Raw genomic sequence first — 27,986 nt, 5'->3', positions numbered from 1 at the left:
TTACCTAGCTCTCTCTCTCTCTCCAATCAAAATTTGTGAAACCCTAAATCCCCAAAACAAAATTATCAATGGCACCACCACCACTCCACCATCAAGTGAGCATTTGAAATTATGTCTTTCCATTGAATATTATAATTAAGTTCAAGGTAAGTCTACACTCCTTTTTGCAGTAAGTGGCTATCAAAAAGCTGATATATGGCTTACAAGTTAATATTAATTAAAGATCCAGTGCCATAAAATTGGCAGCCTCGTGGAATTGGCAAAGCCACATATTAACTATTAAGGAAAAGGTTGTTTTTCACTTTCCCTCAGGGACATGTTCAGTGGCTCTTGTAAAGACCATTTAACCATTTATATTCAAGAGGTCAAGTTGGCCGTTCGTTGCAGTGGTGGTCCTAGTGGAGCAGTAGTGGTGCCATTGATGATTTGATTTGGGAAGAGGAGTTGCTACGCAGGCACAAGAGAGGGAAAGAGAGAGTTGGGTAAAAAAATAAAGAAATAACTTTTTGTTTGAAATTAATTGGAAAGAGGGGGGTTTTGGTCATTTGACTTTGTGCCACTTAAGCAATACACATGTGCAAGTCATGTGCTCAAGATTTCCATCCAACATAACAATAAAATTAACATCGGGGTGCAAAGTGTAACAAATGTAATAGTTTAGGGTGCAAAGCATGCATTCGAATAGTTTAGGGTGCAAAGTGTAATCCGGAGTATAGTTTAGGGTGGTAAAGTGTAATTTCTCCTAGTTTTCTTTTACTTTTAATAGCCTTTATTACTTACGATAGAAAGCAAGTTAACTGATAGGTTGTTAGTGATAAGTGCAATAGCCTATTAGTTGGGTAGAGAAGTTGGTTAGGCTTTGGCCAATCACATGGCAGCCACTTGGTGGGTTCTTGTAACTAACTCAGCAACTTGCTTATGTAACTATAAATAAGCAAGACTGCCCTTATTGTAACTAGTTGAATTTGAATCCAAAAAATCTACCTATGAGTTATTATTCCAAGAATATGTCTTGAAGAGTTAGTTCATTCTTTCTTTTCTCTAGACAAGTTAGCTTTTTAAACCATCTTTCCCTTTCACCATTTTTTCTCTATCACAAAGTTCATTCTATTTGTAAACTTCCAGTACCTAAGCCAAGTAATGAAAATTACCAACATGAAAAGAACGAGGAGGAAATAATAAACTGAATGATTTTTTCCATTAGATAATGTTTAGAATTACCCCCTTTATTGAGTCATTTCAAGCATCAGACTAAAGAAGAGAGAGAGTTCCATCTTCAAATGACAGAACATAAATTATCTATTTAACTAAACCAGTGAAATGTTTCTTTCTTCGATGATAAAATTACAAGTTATCAATGGTGATCAACAACAAAATCGTTTATACATTCTCTTTCCCCTTACCCCCCCGGGGCAGGGGATGTCTGGGATGGGGACAACCAAAATACATAAACTAAAGTACGCTTTGTATTTTCCACTGAACATTGCCTATACTAACAAACCTCCTGTAGCAAAACTTTAACTGTGCTTGCATGGCTCTGAACAAATCAATACTTCGCAGGGATAGCCAATGACTGCATACAGATGGCAAGAATCTGAGCTTTCCTCTGTTTTTGAATTTCATAGTATGCCATTTGCCAGAGGTGATCAAAACTTGTATATCAGACTGAAGAGGCATAAAATGATCAAGAAGACATTTTAACTTGGATTTCCCGGTGGACATGGACTAGAAATTCAACATATGAAGGGCCGCTTGGACTCTTATCTTCTACCAAATAGGAGAAGAACAATGTTCCTGGGGGCAATAAATAGTGAAAAGCTTGAGTAAAAAGAATGTCATGAAATAATTTCTTAAATAAAAAAATCCCTTTACTGCATTTAATGACAACACAAAAAGTGACAGTAATTTGTTTAAAAGATAAAATTAAGATTATATATAAACTATGTTCTGCATCTCATAAAATAGCCCTAGAAAGAGAATAATGCAAATACAAAAAAAAAAAAAAAAAAAAAAAAAAAAAAAAAAAAAAACAGTGATATGAAATATTCAAATTAAGCACATGCCTGACTAGTTTTTTTTTTTTTTTTTTTTTGATAAGACATGCCTGACTAGTTGATAGTATCTTAGTGACAAAACAAGGGATAATTTAATATGTTACCCTGTCTCTGTCTCACAATCCTAGCACTTGAGAAGGGACAGTGCATACTATGAATAGTGACGTGGCAGTAAACAAATAGAGTATATTAACATAGAAACAAGATAAATAAACAAGATCATTTGCCATTTTAAATACATAAGATTATATAACTACAGCATAAAGCTATGTGATCTATGGATATAACTGAGTGACCTTTTTCATTCAAAAGAAATGATTTCTTTGTCTAGTAGTCTGTAAAATCAACTATGAAAGTAAGGGTTGTTCCAATGCACATGAAATCATAAAAAAATGTCCATTTCCCATCCCAATCTTAAGATGAAAAGATCATCTGTTCCAGCAGAATAGAATTATTGGATCATAAACTAGGAATCTTAGATTGAAATGAAATCATAAACTAGGAATCTATCTTAGATTCCAAGTTATCTCATGAGGTTTCAACTGCACTGACCTGACGGATCTCCTTTCTTACACAACTTCATCCTGAAAAAAAAAAAGTCACAAAGACAATCAACAACCGCATTAAATAAAGAAATCATAAATTGAATTAGGTAAATATACCAAAAGATACTGTAATAATTTCTCTCAAGAACAAAGAAAAAGTAACAGAAACAAGAAAATCATACCTGAGGTAGGAACATCTTTGACGCCTAATCTCATTTACCAAATCATTTAGCTTCTTTGATAGTGGATTGTCATACTGCTGCAGCACGAACTGAATCACAAAGTCATAAGTTAGAAGATGCAACGTTGCAGAGCTGGAAATGTATCCCAGCAAATGATTTCTAGAGATATACATCAATGATAAATGCCCTCATTTGTCGCAATCCAAAACGCATATCCCCCAAAGTCCAAACACCAAAGGAAACTTTTTACTCCTTTTCCTTAATGTCAACAAAACCTAACCGTGACCTCACCCCATACCCCTTGTTTATTGAGGGGAGAAATTTCCTTTTGATCCAAAAACCATAGGCAAAACAACAGAGAACCACGCCACCGGCCACAGCATCATTAATAAAAAATGAATTGAGTGATCAGTCTTTTTATGCACACCCTTGCCCATGTCACGTTTTACATCAAAACAAAAGGTAGGTGCACCCCATTATAAAAATCTTGAAGCACATAACCAAAAAAAAACTTAGATTGCATTCCTTTCATGTGTCAAGAGCTTGCTCACTATTTCCACACTCCCACTGAAGTTTTTGAAAAAGAAAAAGGCTAAGCAAGGTTTCAAGATTAAATGGTTCAATGCCATCCGGTCCTCAAGATCTTTTTGCAGAGAATGTCCTACATTGGCCTATTTTGAGACAGTAAGCCTAATTATGCTTCAAGAATCGAGTTTGGGTGCTTAACATCCTTGAGACTCAGACACAAACTGTCATGCTTAACATTCTTGAGTCTGAGACAAGTTGTCACCATATAATGCTGACATTACATATTTCGAAAGGATAAGACAAAAACTACCTGAGTAGGAATTTCATCAGATGGGGAGATGTTGAACAGTTGTTGCAAGATATTTGAATCCACCAAGTTCCCAATATAGATCAAGCAGTCCTCACCATTCTCAAGAAGATAAATTCCCTCGTCACTAACATGCTCACTAGAAAGCGGAATCACAGGAGGAACAAGTGATTCATCCTCATCCTGTCAATTAAGAGAAGGTCACAGAATGGTTGAGATCATATTAAAATATGTAACGCATAACTTTGTATGACATAATTCGCACCTTCGAACCAAGGTTATGAATAGCCACCATTCTGGGATACACCAGTGGAATTGCCAAAGGAGTAGAGAGAGCAGAAACATAATTGATCCAAATAGACCGCTCATCTATTCTCCCATCATTCCGCAGCCCTGTACTTTTCATTAATGCTGAAAAGAAACAAAAGAATTAAATATATCAACCAACAATACTTAATATAGAAAAGATCGCTGATATCACATATTATTTGTGCAATGTTGTCAAAAGTGCCAGCGCACTTGAGTACAAAGGTCACATAGAGCCTAGCCTGCCTAGGTGCAAAGCAGAGTGTGAAGTGCAATCATGCACCACCACACCTGATTGAAGCAAATATAATTCAGTATAACTTTTAATAGAAAGATTCATAAGATACCATATTAAAAAACAACAATAATAATAATCAAAATGGTAATATGTTTAGCCTATTGCATTTGATCTCCACAATGTATAAAAGATCCCCTCAAGACTTTTAAAAAGGATATCCTCAATTTTAACATAAGTATTGCCAATGAGCTCTAATTCAAATGTCACCTCCTCCCCTTACAAGAGCAAGGCGGAGGATGAGGTCATGGGTTAAACAAACATAGGGTGCATGTCTCTAACTTGCCTATAAAAAAAGGAATTAACATAAATATTATGTCATAATTAAAGTTACTAATTTGTTCAATTACTAAATAATTTAAAAATAAATAAAAATATATTAAATGGACGAGGGAAGCAAGTTGAGGGGAAAAAAATAAGAAGATTAGAAAAAATAGAGTTAAGAGAATCTTGCCTCGTTTTTAATTGTACAATACCATAAAAGAGTGTTCATATAGCAAATTAGCAATCCATATTAATTCTTGTAAGATCCAACAATTAAATTTAGAGATTCTTATATATTTTTCAACAAAACAGATAAATGAACTTCCTTGTGATTTTCCAAAAAAAACAAATGAAAAAGAAGAAGCAATGAGCTTCACTTCAGGCAAGTAAAACGCTTCAGCCCTCGGGCTTTGCGCTTTGCACTTTTAACAAAACTGTATATGTGGCTCCAAATTTTCCAAGCAGAAGTGACATGTTTGATGACAACCATGTGTCATTATCAATAAAATCAAGAATTATCATTAACCATAAAATATAAAGAAAATTCTCAAATGTATGAAAGACTCAAGTTATATAAAGCAAAATGAGAGGTAAGAGAAAATAAAAGAAAACAATGGTAAAACTCCACAACAATTTACCAATCATCATATGCATGGGTTGGTACATACTTTTAAAAGTATAACACTTAAAAGTATCATGTCATCTTTTAAAAAAGAAGACAAGACACTCAAAAAACAGAAACCTCTACACACCAAGAAGATTATAAATATTTTGAAATTCAGTTGGGGAAACTAGCGAACTTGTAATTTCAAGTTTGACTTAAATTGAGTCTTTTGTGTATTTGAAGTTATAATGATGCTGGAACCTTTTTAAAGTTTTGAATAAATTTAGTAGTCAGGGTTATTTTGGTTGTGGTGTAAGGGTCTTACTTTTGGGACCACTTGTGTAATTGAGATTTGTGTGCAGTCTTTTCTTGAATTTTTATTGACCCTGATTTGGATTTCTAACTTCTATTAAAATAAGAATTAGGAAGTTGCAATCAGCATACATAAACCTTCATTGAGATCAATGCAATCAGCTTTCAAGCTCTTTCTGACATAGTTTTGTTGCTTTCTTGCTAAATGTGATCGCTCAGAATGCCCAGGTGTAATCTTCATTGCCCTCCTTATTTCCCCAGGAAATGGATGTGCTTTGCTGCCTGCAGCAAAACACTCCTTAAACCCACCAAATTTGTTAAATCTTCCTAGTTCCATGCCAAAAATCACCAAACTCTGATCTCCAATAGGCTGGCATTTAACCACAAGGGTATCCTTAATATGGTGTACTAAGATCCTTCTTGTAATATTTTATTGAAGAATGGAAGTTCTATCACCATGCACAGAAAAGTATGCACACATAAAAGGGAAAAAATAAACATTAGGTCTACAGAATAAATGTTAGCCATACAAAGTTTCATCAGAAGTTAGCTGCTTAAACTTAATACATCCATATGAGCAGATAAATTAGAAGATAAGAATATACCGAGGGTGTATAGAGGCAGAAGCTTAAGTGCCTCTGGAAGAATAAGCTGTCCAGATGATGTGACTGTGGCACAAAATTTACGATAAGAAAGCAGAACGCTGATGCAAAGATTTGTCACTTGTTCCCGGACTTGCAGGAGAGGAGTGGAAGGAATTTTACTTGCCGCTACAAAGAGTAATCAAAATAATAATAAACATACAATTAATAAATTCAAAAGATGATGAAATTGTGAATCATGATGTTTCTAGAAATGCAGAACACTACCAAGAGGAGGCAGTGCAACCACCACCGAATTCCCCACCCTCCAGGGAGAAGCATTTATATTCTGACTTAAGGCCATTTATTTATTATAATTATTAGTTGTTGGTAAGTTACACATGCATCCAGGGGTTTTGAACCCAAAATTTAACCATCCAAATTAGAATTTTAAGGCCATTATTATGGGTAATTAACTTTTTTATAAGTATTATTATGGGGTATAAAAAATTGGGGGTAAGGCTGCTGCCTACCATGACCTCTCCCAGACCCCGCAAAAAGTGAAAATTTTGTGCACTGGATATGACTTTTTACTGTCATGGGTTTTAAATATTAATAGTTACAAATACATTGACAAAAGAACATTACAAACTAACAAAATTGCCTGTTAGGAGGTAAAAAACAGATCAAATACCTTGTTTCAAGAAACAAGCAAATTGAGTGTCCAAGTCAGCCGAGCGGAAAAGATTACTTAGCATATTGGTGCACGGTAGAGATAAAGTTGTAACTCGAATTCTTCTTTGGCCATAAACAGTGGTGTAAAGAAGGGCACACTACACAAAAATAAAATAAAATTATAATAAGAAACTAATTTTCTGCACCAACAGATAACACAAACACTCCATGAACTATAAGAGAAGTATAATCATTACTAACTCCATACTGCAGAGAAATTCATTGTTACCTGAAAAGCACATTCTGAGCCATCCTGCAACTTATCATCATGTTTTAAGCTTACCATTATAGTTTTGTCACAGTCAATCTGCAAAGCACAAAGATATAGTAGGATTAAAAAAACATGGTAAAAGAACTACAGAATCTGCCTCAAGCAAAAAGCAACCACAATTGTAGAAAGAAAAACCAGAGAATAGACCACAGATCTATGGCAAATAAGAAGAATAAGCATGATTTCCTCTAGCAAGATTGATACACACAACACAAAAGGAAAAGGAAAGCCTACTGAAAAAATGTATGTGTGTGTATAGCTCTCTCCAGTAGATGTGATTGCAGAGAGAATTATCAACCTCTTTGTTTTCCTTATTCTTTCTTTGTAGTAAAAAAATAACCTTGTGAATATAAGTTGAATTCAGTCTGATACTCGAATTTAAATTAAGAAAACCAATTATAGAATCATCTCTATAAGAATAACACTCACTTATACAGCTCAAAGTTACAATGCCAAAACCTTTCAGACTATTGCTAGACAATGATTAAAAATTTCAAACTTCAATGTTACTGCTGGTCAACATAAGTTGTGCTACTGTAAAATGAAAATGTCATGGAAAACAAAAACAAATGTGATAACAGAATGATTGACAAGCATTATGTAAATGTACAGACCCCAGGTAGGTCAACATCAGTTGGGATGCGTTTGCAAAAGTTTCCATGGTAATCTTGAACTTGAATACCCTATACATGATGAAAACAATACCAACACATTAGAATAGAGCAAATATCAAGAAAACAAAACCTATTATTACATATAAAGTAACTTCAGTATACCAAAAAGACTACCTGACTGCATCTCACACGCATCACTGCCTCAAAACCTTGAGGCCTTGTGACATTCCATCTAAGATCATTGTACAGCTTTGCAGGATCCGAAAGAGCCGAGAATGGGTAATAGTAATAAACCTGGAAGATAGTAAATGACATTTAAAATTGAATTATGAAAGGTCAACATATAGGAGAAAAACAAAATTTAATCTGTATATTAGACCTGAACATGCATAAAAGGTCTACAATTGCATCATTTACATTATTTTGATATCTGCTTCATAAATTTACTAAGCAGGAAGAAGAGTTGAAAAATCCTTCAACCAGCTTGAAACAGGGAGGTTGCAAGGAAACAGGTATCATTGATGATTTTTGACATTGGTGATTTCAAGATAACAAGGAAGATTCACTATCCAATAATTTAAACCATTCCAGGTGGTGCACTTGCCCTTTGGCAAAGGGTTGAAGCAGGAATTTGAAATAGGAGCACTCTTGAATTCCTAATTTTAGTTGATACTATACATAAAAGCTGTAAATTTTGTTTGGATGGTCATAAGACTGTTATTAAAAAAACTGAACATCATGTTCACAATGGTGAACAATCTGAACAAGAAATAAATACAACAAAATCAGGAGCATAAGTGAACAGAGAAAGAATTCAGAAATTGAAATACAATTCGTACAACCCAAAATACAAGCCCACTGAAACAAAGTACCAAAGAGAAGAGATTTTAAGAGGTCAAAATATTGTGCCTTCAGCAACAAGGGTTCTTGGGATGCATATGAACTTGCATAATCAGTCTTATGACCAGAGCATATCAATCCATTGAACCATAAGATCAAAGCATCATCCCATGTTTCAGCTAGGTTGAAATTTAGTTATAACACCAATGCAGTTCATGTCGAAACAAAATAGTTACACACACTTGTAACCCATTTTTTCCTTTTTTGATTTTCTCTAATATTTAGTGACATTCAGTGTCAACTGTCAAAAACTTATGAATTTTTTTTTTTTTTTTTTTTAGAGGGGGTGGGGGGGGGGGGAGATAAAACAAGTTTTACCCTTCAGAACCAAGCCCTATGCAAGAGACCCTTTAATGGGTAAACAACACAGGTTTCCTAAGCAGCAGTTAGAATCTTTGAAGTTTGACCCATTATTAGGAATTCTACATAAATGGGATAAGAGAGGTCTTAGGTCTCTCTCTCTCTCTCTCTCTCTCAATGTCAGGCACCTCCATATCTTGTGAAGAAGAGTAGAAGTTGAGCTAATCTTCTATTTTATATTTAGAATTACATTGACCAATTGAGTGCATAACTTATCCAAGAAGATGAAGAAGAGAGCAGATGGAGGTAATGCATAGCAATTAGGAGTTGCAGAAGAAGGAAATTTAAAGGTTGCAAAACGTCCAAACCAACAGGGACTTTTTGCCTCAAGGCAACTATCAAATTGGAAGACAAGAAACTGCTGGGTTCTTTCACAATTCCCCTGCTAGCATAATACTAAAGAATTCATGGAACAGAATGGGTTTGGTTCAAGTTTTACTGTTAACCAAAGAAAGAATTTATTTGAGGATTGAATAAAACATGTGCAGATATTGATCTAATATGCTTGTTATTTTACCATACCCACAAGAGGAGGGGAAAGAAATACTTAAAGATTTGCAATGCACACACCCAGCAGAAATGCACACACCCAGCAGGGGTCAAGTTTTGATCATGGAGTTCAAGCAACCCAAGATCAAATGAAATACTAGCAAAATTCGATCACAAATGCAACCGGAGAACTATTGTTATGTAACTTATATTACAGGTGCCACAGGCTTAGGCTCAAATGATGCTGGCATCATAGGAGGGGAAGAAAACCAGAATATAAAAAACTGCCAATTTGTCGATCAACAATTGAGACTTGATATTTGATGTCAATATATGATTTAAAACAAAAGGTGAACTAGAAGGGCATGCCTGCTTCCCGAGAAAAAGAGGGGGGGGGGGGGGGGGGAGAGAAGAATATAAAGAAATTATCAAAAACAGTGATGACTAAGCTTACTTCAACCTAGCTTTGCAGGTTTTAACAATATACAAGGAAGATCACATTGATCACTGCACTATACACTACTTACCAGCAGGCAATTTAAAATTTTGCTAGTCATCCTTTACACATAGGCAGGCTCATTTTAACATTGGTAAGGAAAAAAAAAATACACTTCAACTGCAATAATGATAATTTGCCACAGACAGTGCTCCTAAATTTCTGTTAGGGCAGAAAATCAAGGGCTAACAGTTCACATCAACCTCTCTCTCTCTCTCTCACACGCACATAAAGAGAAACACAGGGATCTGAAATACTTTGATACCTGTCCTCCAGTAGTTCTTGGGATAACAGAGATAGAAGCTACGTCTAGATAACTCTGGGTAGTTATAAATACATCAACGCAGACCTGGAATATATCATGATAAGAACGATTAGCCCTGATATTTATGCTCACTAGCTACTATGCCCAATAATACTTGTCTGTTGGCAGATATTATCATAAAACCTTTATCACATTCAAGTGAGATGAAATTAGAGTAAACCTGATATTCAGCAAATTCAATCGCCATTGTCCTTAAAGTTTTGTCTGCTGGTTGGAGTAATTTATGGGCTTCCTGAAATCCAGTGGGAAAATATTCAAATCAAAAGCACACCACTAAAGTCTTCTCTTGAACTGATTAATACCAGCAGCTCACTACAAATAATTGTAGTTTTACATATAATGAACAAACACAATGAGACAAGATGGAAAACAAAGTGAATGGTACATATAATGAACCAACCAACATAACATACACAAGTTGGTTTATTCCTTTTTTCTGGAGGGCAGTAACCTGTCCTCATCTCTATAAATGAAAGTTTAATGCGGGAAAAGCAAGAACAATACCCATACTATTTAAATTTATCCAAACATGACACAGATGGTGAAACAAAACATATTTATAAAATATTCATACCTTCTCCCCTGCAGAAATATTAGTTCGCCCTTCAGCCTCTCTAACAGAAAGTGCCCCAATGCCAGTTGATGGCAATACTGCACACAACATACTACAATCATCAGCATCCCCCAATACAATAAATTTTTAGTACTTTTTTTTTATGAGTTTCAAAGGACTAAAGCTCTTGGAAAAGAAAATGACCAAGTTAAACGCAGAAATGGCTTTGAATATCAAGTTAAAAGCTCTACGACTAGTGAGGAATAACAGATGAGAAAGAACACAATACACAGGAGAGAATTAGTAAGTTATATGATAGCTAAATCTATAAAGCTGGAGCATCTCATTAATTCTGTGGGATGACAAACACCAATGGCACAAATCTACTGTCATACATCGAGGATTGAGATGCAAACATGCTTCAGACTTTATGCTGTGGGCTGTCTACATTTAGCAAGACAAAATAAATAGGGACGGACTCAAACAGCTAATCCATTCAAATAAAGACATTATTTATGTCAGCCCTATGAGATCCTTCAGAATTGCCTCTAATGCTAAAATCCCAATCCACAAATTTTCCATGAAAGTAGGATGGACTTTTGTACCACCCAGGGGGCATTTAATGCACATACAACTATATATCCCACATTTTTTTTGGACAAGTTACGAGAAATTTTATTGAAAAAAACAAATAAACAAACCAAGTACACCCCCGGTGTACTTGGGAAGAAGTATAATCAAACTGTCAAATCATAATGCTCAAACATATCTAAAAATGAAAAACAGGGAGCAGAATGAAAAGCAACACTCCGGTCCACATGATGCAATGTACAAACATCTATCAAAAACTATATATCCCACACTAGCAGACACATTCCATCTAAGGCCATATCTATGTACAATATTCTGTGGAAATAGTGCTCATTAAGTTGTGCTATCATTGCTGCTAAGGAAAAGAACCAATAATTGTAAGTTTGCTAACTTCTAGTTATCAATGATGAGCACGTTTCAAATTATGTTGGATATTTCCCAACAGTAACTGTCAGACTCAGTCATCAATGGACTTTTTTTTATAGGTAATAGAAGTTTTATTGAATAGAAAAGTACAATGTGTTTACGATAGTAAACCCACTGCACTTGAGATGAGTACAAACAAATCAAATAGAAGAGCTAACAGATAATAAGAAATCAGACATGGTAAGACAGTGCGTAAAACCCCAAATACGAGACCACTCAAACAAAGTCCCAGCTAGCAAAGACTTCAATACATCTACAGGTCTCTCAATGTCTTCAAAAGTACAAGAATTGTGTTCCCGCCAAACAAGCCACATAAGACAGCCGGTACCATATTCCAAACCTTTGAAGAAAAATTCCCCAACCAATTCCTCCATGCAAAGTGCAAAGAGGCAACTATATTCGGCATCACCCATTGAAGCCCAAACATCAGAAAAACTTCACTCCACAGCACATGAGCAAACTTTTTTTTTTTTGATAAGTAAAAGATATATTGATAAAAAAGGGGACACCCTAGTGCACAGGGAGTGTACAAGGGAAAAGAAATCAAATACAAAAATTACAAGAGTCTAGGAAATCAATAAAAGAGGGGAAAGATTTATCTTGCAAAGCAAACAACCAATCCCTTAAAGTTCTAAAAAAGAGAAGCTTGAGGTCAGGAATAGATTTCTCAGTATCTTCAAAACATCTACTATTCCTCTCCCTCCAAAGACACCACAATAAGCAATGAGGAATGATGGACCAAATATAACCATTTCGATGACGACCAAAGCTGCCTTGCCAACACCATAACAGCCCCAGAACAGAGTGCGGCATAACCCAAGAAACTCCAAAAAGGCCCAAAACCATAGACCATAGATCCGAAGCAAAAGGACAATGAAGAAATAGATGCTCAACCGATTCACCATTTCTCTTACACATGTAGCACCAATCCAGAATCCACACCTTCCTTTTACGTAAATTATCAATCGTCAAGCATTTCCCTAAAGCAGCAGTCCAAACAAAGAAAGCTACCCTAGAGGGAATCTTTTGCTTCCAAATACTTTTCCAAGGAAACCCAATGGAAGCGGTGCCAGCTAAAATTCTATAATAACCACTAACCAAGAAACCCTTAACTTTGTTAGGAATCCAACACATTTTATCCTCACCTCGCCCCCTTATATGCGAACCATAAATAGATGCCATGAAGTCAGACATAGACTCTAGATCCCGAGCATGCACACTCCTAATGAATCTCACATCCCAAAAGAGGACACCATGAGCGAACATCATAAGCTCAGCCACACTGGCATCCTTATTCCTACAAAATCTGAACAAGTCTGGAAATCTAACAGCAAGAGAAGTCTCTCCACACCACCGGTCTTGCCAAAACTTCACTCTAGATCCATCACCAATATTATACAGAATATGGTGAGAGAAAAAAGGTCATCCCTGACTGATATTTTTCCATAAACCAACACCATAAGGGCCAATCACAGCTCTGGAAAACCAGCCCCCCCACATACAACCATACTTTGTCTCTATCACTTGCCTCCAAAGGGCATCTTCCTCAACCCCAAATCTCCAAAGCCACTTTCCAAGTAAAGCTTCATTGAAAAGTCTAATCTTCCTTATCCCTAAGCCACAGTTTGCTTACCACAACAACAAAAACAACACCAATTCACAAGGAGTAAGTTCTTAACAAATAGAATCTGACCCCTAGCTGCTATCCATAAAAAGAAAGACACCCTTTTAGGTACCTTTACACACCAAATACTCTTCCAAGGGAAAGAACCAGAAGGGGCGTCCAAAATTTAGTACTGGGGTAGCTTTTTCAAATAAGGGTGTTATTAAAGCAAATTTGTGCTTTCTCACAGCAGGTTTCTAGAGTGAACTTTACCAAAAATACCCTCATTAAATTCAAAATGAAAAAATACCAACTCAAAAACTGATCCCCTCTCTCATTCTTCTCTCTGCTTTCTCTCTCTAGTCTCTTCTCAGTCTCACAGCTGCTACTCTGCTGGCTGTCCTCTCCATTTTCCACCGGGCCTTGTTGAGTGGCTCAATCCAATCTCCACCCTCAGATTTAAGTATTTCTGAATGGGCTTGTAGATCTGAATTTTTATGAAAACAAGTATTCGGGGGAAAGTGAGAAAAGAAGGGTGAGCAGGAGTGTGGAAAAGGTCAATAAGGTGAGATTTCCATGCTTGAGCCGATAAGGAACACCTGACACTAGTGAAGTTATTAATCATCTGAACTGCTTTTTCATAGGAATGCTACAGCCTTGTGTGCTTGTGAGACAAATAAGAAAGGGTCCATGATTATTTTGAAATTGAACTTTTTCTATGCTATTTGTAAAAAATAAATAAATAAATCTCAAAATAATATATATTTTATTTTATTTCATAAGTGAATGCCCTCATATTACAGAACCAAATATTGTTGTAATTATATATATGTTATTTGTTTATATTTATGTATTAGTCTATTAATATATAGAAATATATGTGAACACACAAGTGTGTGCATGTGCGTATGAGTTATTTCATGCTCCATGAAAAGAGAAATTAAAAAATGAATACTAAATCATAACAAAAATAAATAAAAAATAATATTGCATTATTAACATCATCATTGTTATTACAATCATTGTCAATCATTAACATTGAATGCCTCAAAAAAAAAAAATCCAAAACCTTAAAGTTTAATGTGCTTTTTTGTAAACAACACTTTTATAGCAATGTTAGCCAAATGCTTAACTAACAAAAGCAACCTTTCTCAAAAAATTAACCAAATGCTCAACTGATTTTTCAAAAATGCAGCACTTAGATATGATTAACATAACCCTGAGCACTATTTCTCATAAAGTCTCAAAGAGTCCCTATGTTATGTTCTAAGGTCATCCCTCTTTCAACTTCTTCTACTTAGGTACAAGCCCAAATATTAACACCCTAGTGATATTTTTATTTCCTTATTTATTCTGCATGAGATTTCCACATTGACTTGGCTGTACAGGTGACCAATTGCATCATCATTAATAATCGTTGTACACAAATCTCCAAATTTTGCATTTGCATAGCTACATTAGAATGTCACAGAATCACAGACACATGAATCAAACTAGAAGCAGTGTTGCCTTTTTTTTTTCTTTTTTGTATGTGTAATCTTATATAGACATCTTTAAGAAGAAAACTGCAGAATGGGGGAACCCCATAATTGACTGCATATGAAATGTGAAACATAAACTACAATGTAACAAATATTGTGTTATAACAGGACAATAGGACAAAATTTGTTGTATAGAAAATTATGAGCTTACCTGATTGAAACACCAAAAGTTTCCCTCCAGTACTCTTTATTGCCAAGAAAGCAGCCTACAATGAGAACAAAATCTTTAAAATGTTGTAATGTACAATAACAAAATACCTTCTTCTTTTTTGTGAAAAAATATAATATATTTATATATATATGCACTAAAAAGATTAATGGACAAATAATCAAATATCTGTCAAAGTATATACATATACTTTTCAGTAAATTATACGACATTTAAAGTTCTCAATCTGCATACATATGACAACAGCAGAAAGAAGTATATTTCTGAACAATCAGTGAGACTATAATATAATGAAATAAAGCAAAAGGCTTCATATGCAGCAAAGAATTCATATACTGCACCAAGTAATGTCCTAAGTTTGAGGATACTTGACATTTATTTCATTATGAACCCAACAAAACGCTAACACCTAACATTCATCCCCAATAAAAACATGTCTTCTTGTAGTATATCAATAAGACTTGTTGGATTGAGCATGTTGAATACATCTATCATTGCTATTCAAAGCTGAAACCAGACTTCAAGCTCATAGATTTTATCTTTCTTTTTTATATAAGTCACTCATGATACAATGCAAAGCATATTCACAAACCACTACACTATAACATGATTTAACACTTCCAATTGAAATAGCATAGACCACACACAACAAATTGACAGAATTGCCTTATATGGAAGCATACCTGGACTGCAGCACCAAAGGCTGATTCAGCAGTTCTGTTATTCTGAAACATGGTTGGAATGCTTTCCAGTAATAGCTCTAAATGTTGACGGCACTAAGTACATAAAACAAACAATTAAAATAACAAAGTCATTTGAAATTTGTTAAACTAACAAAAACTAAATAAACGTGTTAGAGATCAACTTTTTTTTTCAATAGAAAAAATTTCACAGTTTAAACTAACCTCAGAAAGCTGAACAACAACATCAGTCTGCAGAGGAGTATAAACATCTTGTACATCAGGAACAATGAGCATTAATGGCTGCAAACATATGTCAAAAAACGAAATCAGTGTCAAACAAATTCCAAAAATTGACAGTAAAACTAAAAGTCAAAGCTAATTTGAGTTAACAAATAACTAAAAAGCCCATTCCATCCATAATCAGTTGGAGAAGAGTTTGACAATCTCCATAGCATATTTTTTTACGAGTAAGAGAATAATTTATTTGAAAGAATGATCACTAAAGTGCAGTGCTCCCTTAAAGAATAACAAGCAAACACTCATGAGGTCCAAAAAATCAGCAATAGAACAAGACACCCCCCATCAAAATACAATATTCAAACAAAGATCTCAAAAGGCTGTTTTTAAATTTTAATATCTTGCATAAATTATTATTCATTCTCAAAAGTCCATATGGTTCACATAATGCAATCCATAATAGCTTGCCACACAACCCTATTACAGTGACGTCCACACACCCCTCTCCAGATAGTCAACAAATATACCAGGCCAGACATTACCAAAGGTACCTTTAAAAACAAAATACCACAACTACAAGTGCTCAACTGCTTCACTATTGCCTTTACGCATCTATTAACAACCACTTGCTTCCGTTTAACAAATTTATCTATGGTCAGTATGGAATTCAAAGCTACTGTCCATAAAAATAAAAAACCTTACGTTAAGTAACCTTTCTACCCCAAACACCTTTATAGGGGAACACGGAGTTACATGAATGTCACAAACAAGTGCAAAAGGACCAAACACTGAACTACTCTTTCAGTAAAGTAAATCCATTTGCTCATTCACCCCTTCTAGCTCCCAACTATGGAAATCCCTGAGGAATCTAAGATTCCAACACCTCTGCTCCTACCATTCTCTGCAAAGATTGATCTCCACACCAAACATCATGCCAAAACCTGATTCTCTTGCAATTCCCCACCCTAATAGACACAAAACAAAAAAAATCTATCACAACCAACCCGGATGCCTTTCTGTAAACTACAACCATGAGGTCTCCTCACTACCGCCGTAGACCAATCACGCCACTGCTCCCCATGTTTTGCCTTAATAACACCACCCCATATTTGCTCATGTTCAACCCCACATCTCCATAAACACTTACCCAACCAAACTTTATTAAGAGTGGTCACTCTCCAAACTCCTAATTTCCCAATTTCAATTGGAGATCAAACCTTATCCCAGCCCACTAAATGAAATTTATCCTATAGCATCTTCTCCCACCTCTTTGTTATGTGTATCTATCCCCACTTTTAATTAAGGGGAAATTTTTTTGAAGGTTTTTTATGGGAAAATAATAAGTCCAAAGATCCTTGTACATTTTCTCATCTTTTACATGCTACACATATTCACTCAAACTTGATTATTTTATGTAACACCAAATTCCATGCTTATCAATTAAGAAAGTAACAGAGATTTTGACTTCAATACAATAGAATGGAGAGCAAAAATGCATGTGGCTAACCCTAACTAATCTGTTAAGGATCCATAGCCGACCCCATAAATTTGGGATTAAGGCTTCTTCTTGTTGTTATCTTCATTCAAAAAACTTTAAATCATTCAAGAATCCAAAATTTATACACCATTCAAAGTCCCCCATCAACCACTCTTATGTTTTCAATAAAGAACGATGTTTTCTTGGCATTTGACATATATCCAATATGTCTCTAATGTGTTGCCTAGGCTAAAAAGGAAGGAAAAAAAAGTATATATTTCTGATAAGTAATCAATCAATCCAAGAAGTAACCTATATATATACATATATATATATATATATTATGTTTATTTTTTATAAGGTAAAATAATAATAATAATAATAAAATTTGTCCAAATATGCAAGAAAGATGAGCCACATGACTTTTTTCCCTAAGATATGCAAAGACAAAGCAACTATGGACATTGGCTCAAATGCTTTTGCAATGCCAAGTATTATGTTTTATGAAAAATCATTTACATATTGGTGAGTTCCAGCTGGTGTTTTTTTGCATGTGAACCATTGTAGTCAAAGGCGAGCCAAACACTCGTCTAGATGCTTGGGCAAATTGAGGCCCTCGCCTATGTCTGATATGCATATGAAACAGTGTAGTCAAAGGCAAGCTGGGCAATCGCCTAGGTGCTTGGACCAGGCAAGGTGCCTTTAGTGAGGCACTTGAGCCTATGTACAGCACTTAAGGCAAGAGCCTCAATGAAATTCAACCCAAAAAAAAAAAAAAAAGCAGTTTTATAATTGGACACAAATATGCACTTCTATACTTTAATTCAAGTTAGGAAGTGTCTCTTTCTCCTCCTGTATTCTCTCTCTCACGTCTCTTTTCGAATCAATTTAGAAGTAGTTTTTTTTTAAATTATAAAATAAAATTTTTTAAAAAAAAACAAAAAAAAAAACTTCAATAATTTTTTTTTATAGGTAATAGAGAATTTATTGATAAAAAAAAGAACATCATGTTCACGATAATGAACACTCTAAACTTGAAGCAAATACAAAAAAACTCAAGGAGTAGAACTAAAGGAAAGCTTTTGTCAAAAAAAAAGAACTAAAAGAAAGCAAAAAAGCATGAATGGAAGTACATTGTGTATGACCCCAAACTCAGGACCACTGAAACAAAGTACCAAAAATAAGAGATTTTAAAAGATTCAAAGATCTTTCTTTATCCTCAAAAATACGGGTACTGCGTTCCTGCCAAACTAACCACAACAGACACCCCGGAACCATATTACAGATCTTTGACTAGTGCCTTCCCTGCCAATTCCTCCATGAAAAAAGAAGAGACCCAACCGACTTCAGCATCACCCACTGGATCCCAAATACCAAAAAAATGTCACACCATAGAGAATGAGCAAACTGACAGTGTAGCAACATATGGTCTACAGATTCCCCATCACAACAACATAAACAACACCAATTAACAAGGGGCCGGCCTCTCTTAATCTTTTAGAATTGTAGCTGTTCTCTTTTTGTGTTTTAAAACTTTAGATAAGATTTTTGTAAGGTCAATTTTTAGATTAATTAAAAGAGCCTCCTACCAATTTGAAAAATTCAAATTGCGCCTAATAAGCATTAGATACATATGATTTGAGTTAATAATATGTATAATAACTATATTTAGAGATCAGCACCTCACTTCATTTGAGTGAGTTCATTTTTGGTGCCTCACACCTCAAGCGATACAAGGACTTGGCACCTTAGCATGGACATATGGCAAACCCTTTAGAAGTACCCTTAATATATAGCTACAAACTCCTACACAGTATTGTGTGTTCTCAAGAAAAGGCAATCGACACATTGTATATCTCTTTTGCATCACTTAAATGACATATCAAGCCAATAAATGGATCTATTACTAGACCAGGCATCAACCCATATGATATACGTCCCATATTCAAGGTTCTGAATGATGCCTCAACTAAACATAGTCAGCATTTTCCAGATCGACCTCATTTCATGCAAGATAGTTTCAACCAAAGTAGTGACAGCTAGCTTGCCCACCTCGCCAACTTCCAAGTTTTTCTTTTTCTTTTTTCTTTTTTTTTCTTTTCTAATCTTTTTTAGCAAGTACCTCTCCCATTCCAAGTTAAGCTACTGCATTCCATCTTAAGACCAATGGACTCGTTTTTCCTTGAGAGAGAGAGAGAGCTAAACATATCATCCCACCTTTTTTTTTTATAAGAAACATATCATCCCACATTAAGCATTACTTGTTTCCAAATTTCCCTGGTAATGACTAAAGATGTGACAAAGTTTGTATAACCAGTTTGCATGATGACATTAAGGCAGTTAAGGATAACATTGTGACATTTTTAGATCTTCAAGGACTAAATTGAAAAATAAAATAAAATCATCACTTCAGGGACAAAATTGAAATTTGATATGCAGTTCATAACAAAATCATGTAGAAACCTTTCTATTACCAGAACTCTCATAGAATCTTCTTCTTCTCCATCCATTACATACATCAAGTAAACTCCAAGCCCTAGCAAAGCTTCAACCTTGAAACCAACAGCCTAGCCCAACAAAACATGAATCTACAAAACTTATATCTATCTCAAACACTGATTCTAATTTCAGCTCTGAGTCAGCCATGTCATGAAGCCTATATTGTCCTTCCAACAGTAGGATATCAATAATCCTCAAGTTTAATTAGACAACATGACCATGCTGGATATAACAAAAATAAAATTCCATATCACGGACCAGGACTAATAAGCACACAGATGAAGATGCATATAATTTTCATTACAGATCTAACCACAAGAAACCCTTTATCCCTTTCACAGATTATCCCAAAATCATCCTAAACAACCAATTCAAGCATATTTTTATGAAACAAAAAAAAAAAAAAAAAAAAGATTTTGTTAAATTAGAGTCAATATTTATTCAGAATTCAATTGTTAAGATTTTTGAAGAAGGGAAAATTTGTTGCAAACTAATAGTAACCTGCTGCAATGCACGTTTTAAATTGTAAAAATGGATCGTGGAGTCAAATGTCGCAATTCCAACCATCGTCCGAGGGCCTTCCTGAAACAATAAAATTATTATGTCATTAACATGTACAAATGAAAGCACATGTAGCCTAAGCCTCAAGACATATCCAACCAAAAAAGGAAGAATATGTTATTATACAAGTAACAAACAAACTGCAACAGGCCTTAGATAATGAGCAGATAAATGCAGGGAAAAAAGCAATAAAGAGAATTTTTTTGTAAACAGGCACAATCAAGTACCATGCCGATATGCAAATAGACATAAACTTACAGGAAGATCAGAAATAACTTGACTAATTGCACTGCAAGCTGCAGCGGTTGCACCAGTTTGTATGGCATTCATCGATACATCAATGAGGAAGAAATAAACAGCTGGCATGGGATCACGCACCTGTTTGTATAAATCCAACAAGCAATATAAGGTGGATTTTTACACAGATATCCTAAAATGACAACATGTGCCCTAAAAGCAAGCACCCAACATGCTAATTATTGAAAGTAAATATCTTATTTGTCATTAAACAGAACTAAACTAACCAATAGAAAATAAATAAATAAATAAACTACAGCTCACATAACATGTTTGTCAATTAACTAACCATATACTCTTTGGTGGCCGCAAATTCAACTGTTCCTCTACATAGCTCAGGCCTTTCATCAGCATCTCTACGCCTACCATCTGGACCCAGGTTGCAGTGGTAGTCACGGGGGGTCTCATCAGTAAATCCTGCAAGAAATGCCCATGTGTAAAGCCACCACCTTATTGACCACTAGTACATGGGCAAGACATGGAATGGACTAAAGAGACAAATCAAAAAGATGCAATAATGAATACTGAGAAATATTTAAACTGTAGGCGCTATTTTGTATACCAATAACTATGACAAGAATGTTAAGTTACACAGCTTCCAATAACATATCTTGGTTGTGTATGCCATTCTAAAATCTTGACAAAATTGAAACCCAGGAGTAGTACACATCACATAACATTTGATCTATGAAATGTCCAATCACCACAACATACAAACAAGCTAACAAATACTAGATATATGTTAAGGCCCTAGTACATATGCACCTAGTGATTGAGCTACTATGTCAAGGGATGCGTCACTGGAGTATTGTTACAGGTGGGAGCTGCATAATATGCAAGCTGTAGCTGCTGTACAAGATGTAGCTGCTATGAAATAGTGTAGGATACATTGCAATCTGTATTGTTATCTGTAATATAGTGATGACTAATAGATAGAGAAGCATTCTATGATTAGGATTTAGCACATGATGAATAGAGGGCATGTGATTGTTTAGGGGTAGTTAAGTCAGTTGGGATACAGTTAAGAGTATCTAACCTACTGTAACTACCAGCAGGCATTAGAAGAGACTATTAAAGAGGAATGTACTCTGTTTGGAGGATCATAACAGAAATGACAATTGTTTTAGTCTTTGATTCAATCTCTTATCCCTTCTATCTTCTCGAAGGAGTACTGGTTCCCTCAAAGTAACCAGAACAAAGTACACTAACCTACTGTTTCTATCTTCTTATCCCTAATATCAGTAAAGAGCTAAACAATAAGGGTCAGTTTGGATTGAGGGGGGAGGGAGGAGGGAGTGGAGGGAGTAGAGTAGAGTTGGCTGAAAATAGGCTAATCTTGGGCCAATTCTACCCTACTCTACTCTACTCCCCCTCCCTTCTCCTCAATCCAATCGGGCCATAAATAATAAAATTATAATTATAAAAAAAAAAAATTAAAAAAAAAACACACAAATATACAGGAATTTTTTAAACTGACCACAGAAGTTACAGATGAACCGCCTTCCCTGATCAATGAACTTCATGAAAGGATTTATGTAGGCTTTGCAGCGAGAACATCGAACAGGACCGATTTCCCCAAAATCTACAACCTATAAGAACAAAAACACATAACATGCTAATATGAAAATTGATTAAGAATTAGATGCAATCATTTGTTCAATCTCAGCCCAAAGACAAGATAGAGAACATAATGACAGAGCTAATCCCAAACCTTCTTGATATATGAGATTTTAAATCTTTTATAAGAGAGGAAACTTATAGTAGGAAAAGAGAATGTAACAAGACAACGAACAAGGAAAAACCATAAAGAGCTAACAACCAGAAAAAGAAATATTAAAGACATTTCTCAATCAGAAAATGGAAAGAAATGAGCTCCTCTTTGAGCAAGCTTTAAGGCTCACTGATCTACAGGTATCCACATAATTCAAGCATCCACAAGGACCTACTGACTCTTCAGTCAATCCTAGAAATCAGAAAGACACCAAGTTTATAAGTAAAAAAGTACTGTAGTGTCAATTGTGTGAACTAATCCAATAATTCAATCATATTCTCCCTACTTAGTAGTCCACCATTTATTCAAAAACTTCAATTGTATGCAAACGCTTATAGCAAACAACTCTTTAATTGTTCTTTCATCATTTATTTTGAAATTATCAAAGTCATATTGAAAAAATTATTTTGTGAAAAGAACAGGGAAGGGGAAATACCCTAAGTTTGCACCAAAATTCGAAAGGAAATACACATTAGGAGGCAGGGACAGATAGGGCTCAAAAAAAAAAACCTTGGAAATTTTTTGAAAATAAAATCACCCCAATTAACTTTGAGAAATTATTTTACCAAAACCTTGCAAATCCCCACCCCCCGCCACCTGGTACTCAAACCCTTCTCAGTGGATTTTTTTTAATTTCCTTCTCTAAAGGATTAGACCATCATGGATTTTACTAAAGCAATGAGAATATTGTAGTAAGGAGGCACAATTCATTTTATTTTATATTTTGACACTCTGTACATCTCAGTCAAACCTCATTTATTTATCATTTAGATAAATATTCTTTAATCTTTTTTAATTACTAGATAAAAAGCCTAAATTCTGACCACCATTGCAAGAGCAGAAACACCTTACTGAAACCAGTTTTTCCTCATCCAAGTTCCCAAACACTAGCAAAGGGAGAATTTTTTTTAATCATATTGCCCCCATTGCCCAAGGCAAAATGCCATACCCTTCCAAATTAACTTTTTTTTTCTTCTTTTTGAATGACTCATATACCACAAGCAAGAAGCCATGTCCAGCCGTTCATAACAAGGAACCAAGCTTCTCTGTTTCAAGGAATTTCAAAGAAAATAAAGGTCAAAACCCTTTTTCTTGGACTGCATCATTAGATGCATAAAATATATATTTATCTGAAAAAAAATTGGCAAATGCTTAGGCTTTGTGTGGCTGCAACAAGGGCACTCCTGATACCAATATAAGTACCATTGTTGTCTAAGACAATATAAACAATAAAGATTCATTCCACAGAATCCCCACAAGATAGATTAAGTAAATTAACCAGTAATGAAATTTTGACACCCTAACAGAACCAGGAGCCAAATAGAGTTATTTTATGTTTAAACAAGTCAGGTACTTTCCTCTGAACCCAAAATTTATTTGCTACACTTGAAGATTTCATATCTCAAAAGGGGAAAAAAAAGATTATAAGAAACAAACAAAAGGAAAACTACATACAATTATAGTGACCAAAAAAGTGTAGTACACAACAATTAGGGAACAAATAAAACTAATGCATTACTTGGATAGGCTCCTCAGATGGATGAGGAAGGGCCAAAGGTTGGACCAACAAAGCTAACTGCATCCCTGATGTTGTCAAAAGGTCACCAGTGCATGGAATCTGTCCAATCATCAAAAGAAATCAATGTAATATCAATAAATGTGGGACATTAAGATCCACGTGTTTGTAAAATTATTACAAAATGAGGAAAATACTGCCAACCAATGCATTATAAATTCTGGATCATGACCTGACTGATGGTGCACCTCATGTAGCGTGGACTACAATTCCCAGTATCTCTGACAATGTAATCACTTGTAGCAGGCTTAAAAAGTACAATGAAGAAGTTAACAAACAACAAAGGTAAATAGCCAAAGCTGGTAGTTAAATCACTACATCATTCACACAAACAATGTTAATAGAAGTGAAAATGCAGACCAGAAAGGAAAAAACTAACTTAAGGGAAAAGGTACAAGACAATATAGCTAAATGTTAAACAAAAAATTAAAATCAAATCAAATAGTTATCTTCAATTTAAAAAGTATAGATCAAGAAAGACATACCGGAGGAGGATTGGCCTGATTGCCCTGACGAGTTTCATACATAATGGCAGAAGAACTTGGAATAGGCCGTGGAATTTGATTGGGATCAATCTTTGATGTAGCTGATGCAGGGGCTCCAGTTTGACCCATTGGAGGTATGGAAGTCATAGATTGATTTGGTAGAGGATGTGGTGGCATTCCAAACATTCTAGGCGGTTGTGCAGAACCAGGCATTGGTAGAGGTGGAGTTGCCTACAGGAATTCAAAATTTCAAAATTCAGGCTGCTGAATAGACTTAGAGGAATGCACATGATGATTTATGCGTTATTTCTATCTTCTAATTAAATAATCATTCAGCAAACATGTTCACTATTAACAAGTGGCATTTTTATGCAATATAAGTTCAATAGTTACAACGGGAGTGGGGGATTTGAACCCTGGACGACTCCGTTAGAAACATCAAGAGGTGTCAGTTGAGTTACAAGGCTCTTGGCAAGAATTTTTATGCAATATAAGTACTCTGAATTTTTTTAAAGTTCCAGATTTATCAATGACCTGCAATGTGTATGTCAGTTTAATACACTCCATGCATGAAAATAACCTCCTCAGTATTTGATGATATTATGCTTACCACATTGTCTCACAACTCTGCTATTCAAACTTCTAATAAGTGCTAATCCACTAATAACAAACATAAATTCCACATTTAATCAAACCAAAAAATTGCTTTGCATATAAAATAAGGGGAAGGAGCAGAAAAACTTAAATTTTATGCATAGATGCTTCATGCATATTACTCTTATCAGTCAGCTTAACAACAATACAATCCTCATGCTTTACTAGTAATTTAAATGTGATCAAAATTCACAATGAAAACACTCATTGCTTACCTGACCGGGTTGCATCTGCCATGCCGGTGCCCCATAAGAACCTGGCGGTGGAGGTACACCTTGAACTGAAGCTGAAAATGGTGACGCTGGTTGTACAGGAGGACCAGGCTGAGCAAGCGCTGGACTACCCAAAAGAGATCGCATGCTTGGAGCCTGAGGAGGAGCCCCAGCAAACCCCATTGCCGATGGAGGTCCAACAGGTGGTTGTTGTACATTACCAGCAGGAGGAAACCGAGGCCCACCTGGCAAAACCCCCGAGGAGAATGCCGGTGGCCCATTACTCACAAAACCAGTCGGTGCACTTGAACGAGGCTGAGGCATGACCGGACTAGTAGCAAAAGGTGGAGAGGCATAATTTGGACGAGAACCCGGTGGTGGTGACGGTGAAGAAACAACCGGACCACTAGGTGCCCCATAAGCAGGCGGTACATTACCAGCCATGGAGGATGGGAAAGAAGCAGGAGGGGGTCTGGACGCAAAAGGTGAGGAGGGGTGGCCAATGGGTGGCCCAGTGGGTCTAACTGGGGCGGCATTAGGGGGCAATGTGGGTTGTTGGGGTGGTCGAGCAAAGGCAGCAGGTGGTGGGCCAGGCCGAGAAAAGGGTGGGGACCCGGATGGGACCCCCGGGGGTGGGGCCGATGAAGGGAAATGGGGTGCTTGGCCAAAAGGGGAAGGCCTAGGAGCCGAATTTGGAGGAGGTCGATTGAGATTCAAATTATTGAAATTAGCAGCTAACGAATTTGGATTCAAATTGGGGTTGTAATTATGGGGTGGTTGTTGTGATGGGTCATTGTTATTGCTGTTGGGCCTAGGTGCCCCAGGAGGGGCAAAAGCTGCCATTGATCTAAAATCAAAATCAAAATCAAATTCCAGAAAAACACAGATCAGATCCCCCTTTGTTCTTCAACAAAAATCACTGTAATATCAATGAAATGATCCGAATCTACAACAGCAAGAATCAAAGAAAACATGCAACACACAATCACAAATCACAGGGAAAAATGAGAATTCAAATCCAGAAATTGTTTATGATAATAGATTCATCGGTACATATTGGATTCAAAATTCACATAACAATTGAATATGAAGCACGAACTGCCAAGAAAGATCGAAGATCTGGGGTTTTTTATATCAATTGAATTGAATTGTGAGAATTTCGAATAAGAACATTTTTAAATCAAAAGAAAAGAGAGAGAGAGAGAGAGTTAGAGCACCTGAAATGAAAAGAAGGGAGTGAGTGAGTGACAGGTCGCTGCAGCAATTGCGCTATTATGCTACTTCTGCTTCTCTCTCTCTCTCTCGCTCGGTCGGGGATCCTCTCTGAGTCGTGATAGTGCGAAGGCTAGAAAACCGAAGTAAGTAAAACAGAAAATGCGCTTTTCACATATTATTATTAAGGAATTACTACTGTATATTGTATTAATTACATTTTCTTTCCTACAATTACAGAGCAATTACTCCACTACTTTCTTTTCTTTTTAAGTAGCTATTAGCTAACGTCTTTTGTCCAATAATATATTTACATGCCAACATTGTTTTTTCTTTTATTAATTTACTTGTCACGTTTTACGTAAACACGTCATTCTCTCTTTTTTTTCTTTTTTCTTTTTTTATCAAACGGTATACTGGTCATAAATATGGTTGTCTTTTATATTGGCTTAAAAAGTCAGTTTTTTTAATTATTTAGTTCATTTTTACTATGATTTATCTTATTTTTGTTACTATTTATTAGTTATATTGCATTTTTTAGTACTATTTATGAGTCTCATTGTATTATTTCAGTTATCTTTTAGCTTTATCTATGGTACTTTCAGCAAAAAAATTTCAATTTCAGCTAAATAAATTTTTCTCAAACGGACTTTATAGCCACCCTTAGAGTATTCACATTGCTATGTGTAAAATATTTCGCCTATTTAGTATAAGAATCTACTCTCTTTTTTCTATTTTATACAATCACTTTTACAAAACACTCATATTAATCTATCTATTTTAAAAGATATTTCAATAAAATATTCATTCTTCATTAATTTTTTATTATTTTCTCTAATGGTCATACTTTTTTAATTTGAACTTATATTTCAAGTAAACTACCAAGACTGGTACTTAGCTAGTCGAGCTGCTTATGTCGGAGGTCGATGGCTAAACTGCAGGAATACTGGCTCCTACGACCACTATCAGATTGGTGTCTTCACCCCCCGTACTGCCAACACCAATGGTCAAACTGCCAGAATAGTGGCTCCAGCAACTATCGTTGGATCGATGTCTCCACCCCCATACCGCCAACACTGGTGGCCGAACTGCCATAGTAATGGCTTTGGCGACCACCGTTAGATCAATGTCTCTGACCATCCGTACTGCCATCACCAATGACTGAACTATCAAAATTGTGGCTCCGGCGACCACCGCTGAATCGATGTCTCCAATCACTGAACTGCTAGAATAGTGGCTCTAATGACCACTGTCGAAATAGTGGCTCTGAC

The 27,986-nt window shown here is 35.6% G+C and overlaps 1 protein-coding gene across 2 annotated transcripts; it reads right to left on the bottom strand.

Annotated features, from left to right (window-relative positions):
- Positions 1 to 1,273: 1,273 nt before the first annotated feature.
- Positions 1,274 to 26,885, bottom strand: LOC126688479 (protein transport protein Sec24-like At4g32640). Of its 2 annotated transcripts, none has more exons than XM_050383183.1 (25): positions 26,721 to 26,885; positions 25,507 to 26,449; positions 24,638 to 24,868; positions 24,325 to 24,399; positions 24,096 to 24,194; positions 22,283 to 22,394; positions 21,095 to 21,222; positions 20,767 to 20,886; positions 20,449 to 20,529; positions 15,957 to 16,034; positions 15,735 to 15,827; positions 15,034 to 15,088; positions 10,743 to 10,819; positions 10,329 to 10,400; positions 10,109 to 10,192; positions 7,773 to 7,892; positions 7,599 to 7,667; positions 6,943 to 7,020; positions 6,673 to 6,811; positions 6,003 to 6,167; positions 3,882 to 4,027; positions 3,620 to 3,799; positions 2,782 to 2,870; positions 2,607 to 2,638; positions 1,274 to 1,794 (listed from the first exon to the last, which is right to left on the bottom strand). In XM_050383183.1, exons 2-25 carry the CDS (start codon positions 26,344 to 26,346, stop codon positions 1,685 to 1,687), a joined length of 3,273 nt encoding a protein of 1,090 aa, XP_050239140.1. In that variant the 5' UTR covers positions 26,347 to 26,449; positions 26,721 to 26,885; the 3' UTR covers positions 1,274 to 1,684. The 2 variants fall into 2 exon arrangements, with proteins under 2 accessions (XP_050239140.1, XP_050239139.1); XM_050383182.1 differs by having other exon boundaries at positions 25,507 to 26,350.
- Positions 26,886 to 27,986: the final 1,101 nt, after the last annotated feature.

This window comes from Quercus robur, chromosome 6 (assembly GCF_932294415.1).
Source record: "Quercus robur chromosome 6, dhQueRobu3.1, whole genome shotgun sequence".
Lineage (NCBI taxonomy): Eukaryota > Viridiplantae > Streptophyta > Magnoliopsida > Fagales > Fagaceae > Quercus > Quercus robur.
This window is presented reverse-complemented; position numbering and strand designations above follow the sequence as displayed.

What these genes read in the sequence shown, in the direction of transcription:
- LOC126688479 (XM_050383183.1), bottom strand. Translation starts at nt 26,346, where the DNA reads ATGGCAGCTTTTGCCCCTCCTGGGGCACCTAGGCCCAACAGCAATAAC. An exon ending in CGGCCACCAAAGAGTATATG is followed by an intron (nt 20,887 to 21,094) that starts GTTAGTTAATTG and finishes TTATACAAACAG; the next exon opens with GTGCGTGATCCCATGCCAGC. An exon ending in CTGATGAAATTCCTACTCAG is followed by an intron (nt 2,871 to 3,619) that starts GTAGTTTTTGTC and finishes TTTGTGATTCAG; the next exon opens with TTCGTGCTGCAGCAGTATGA.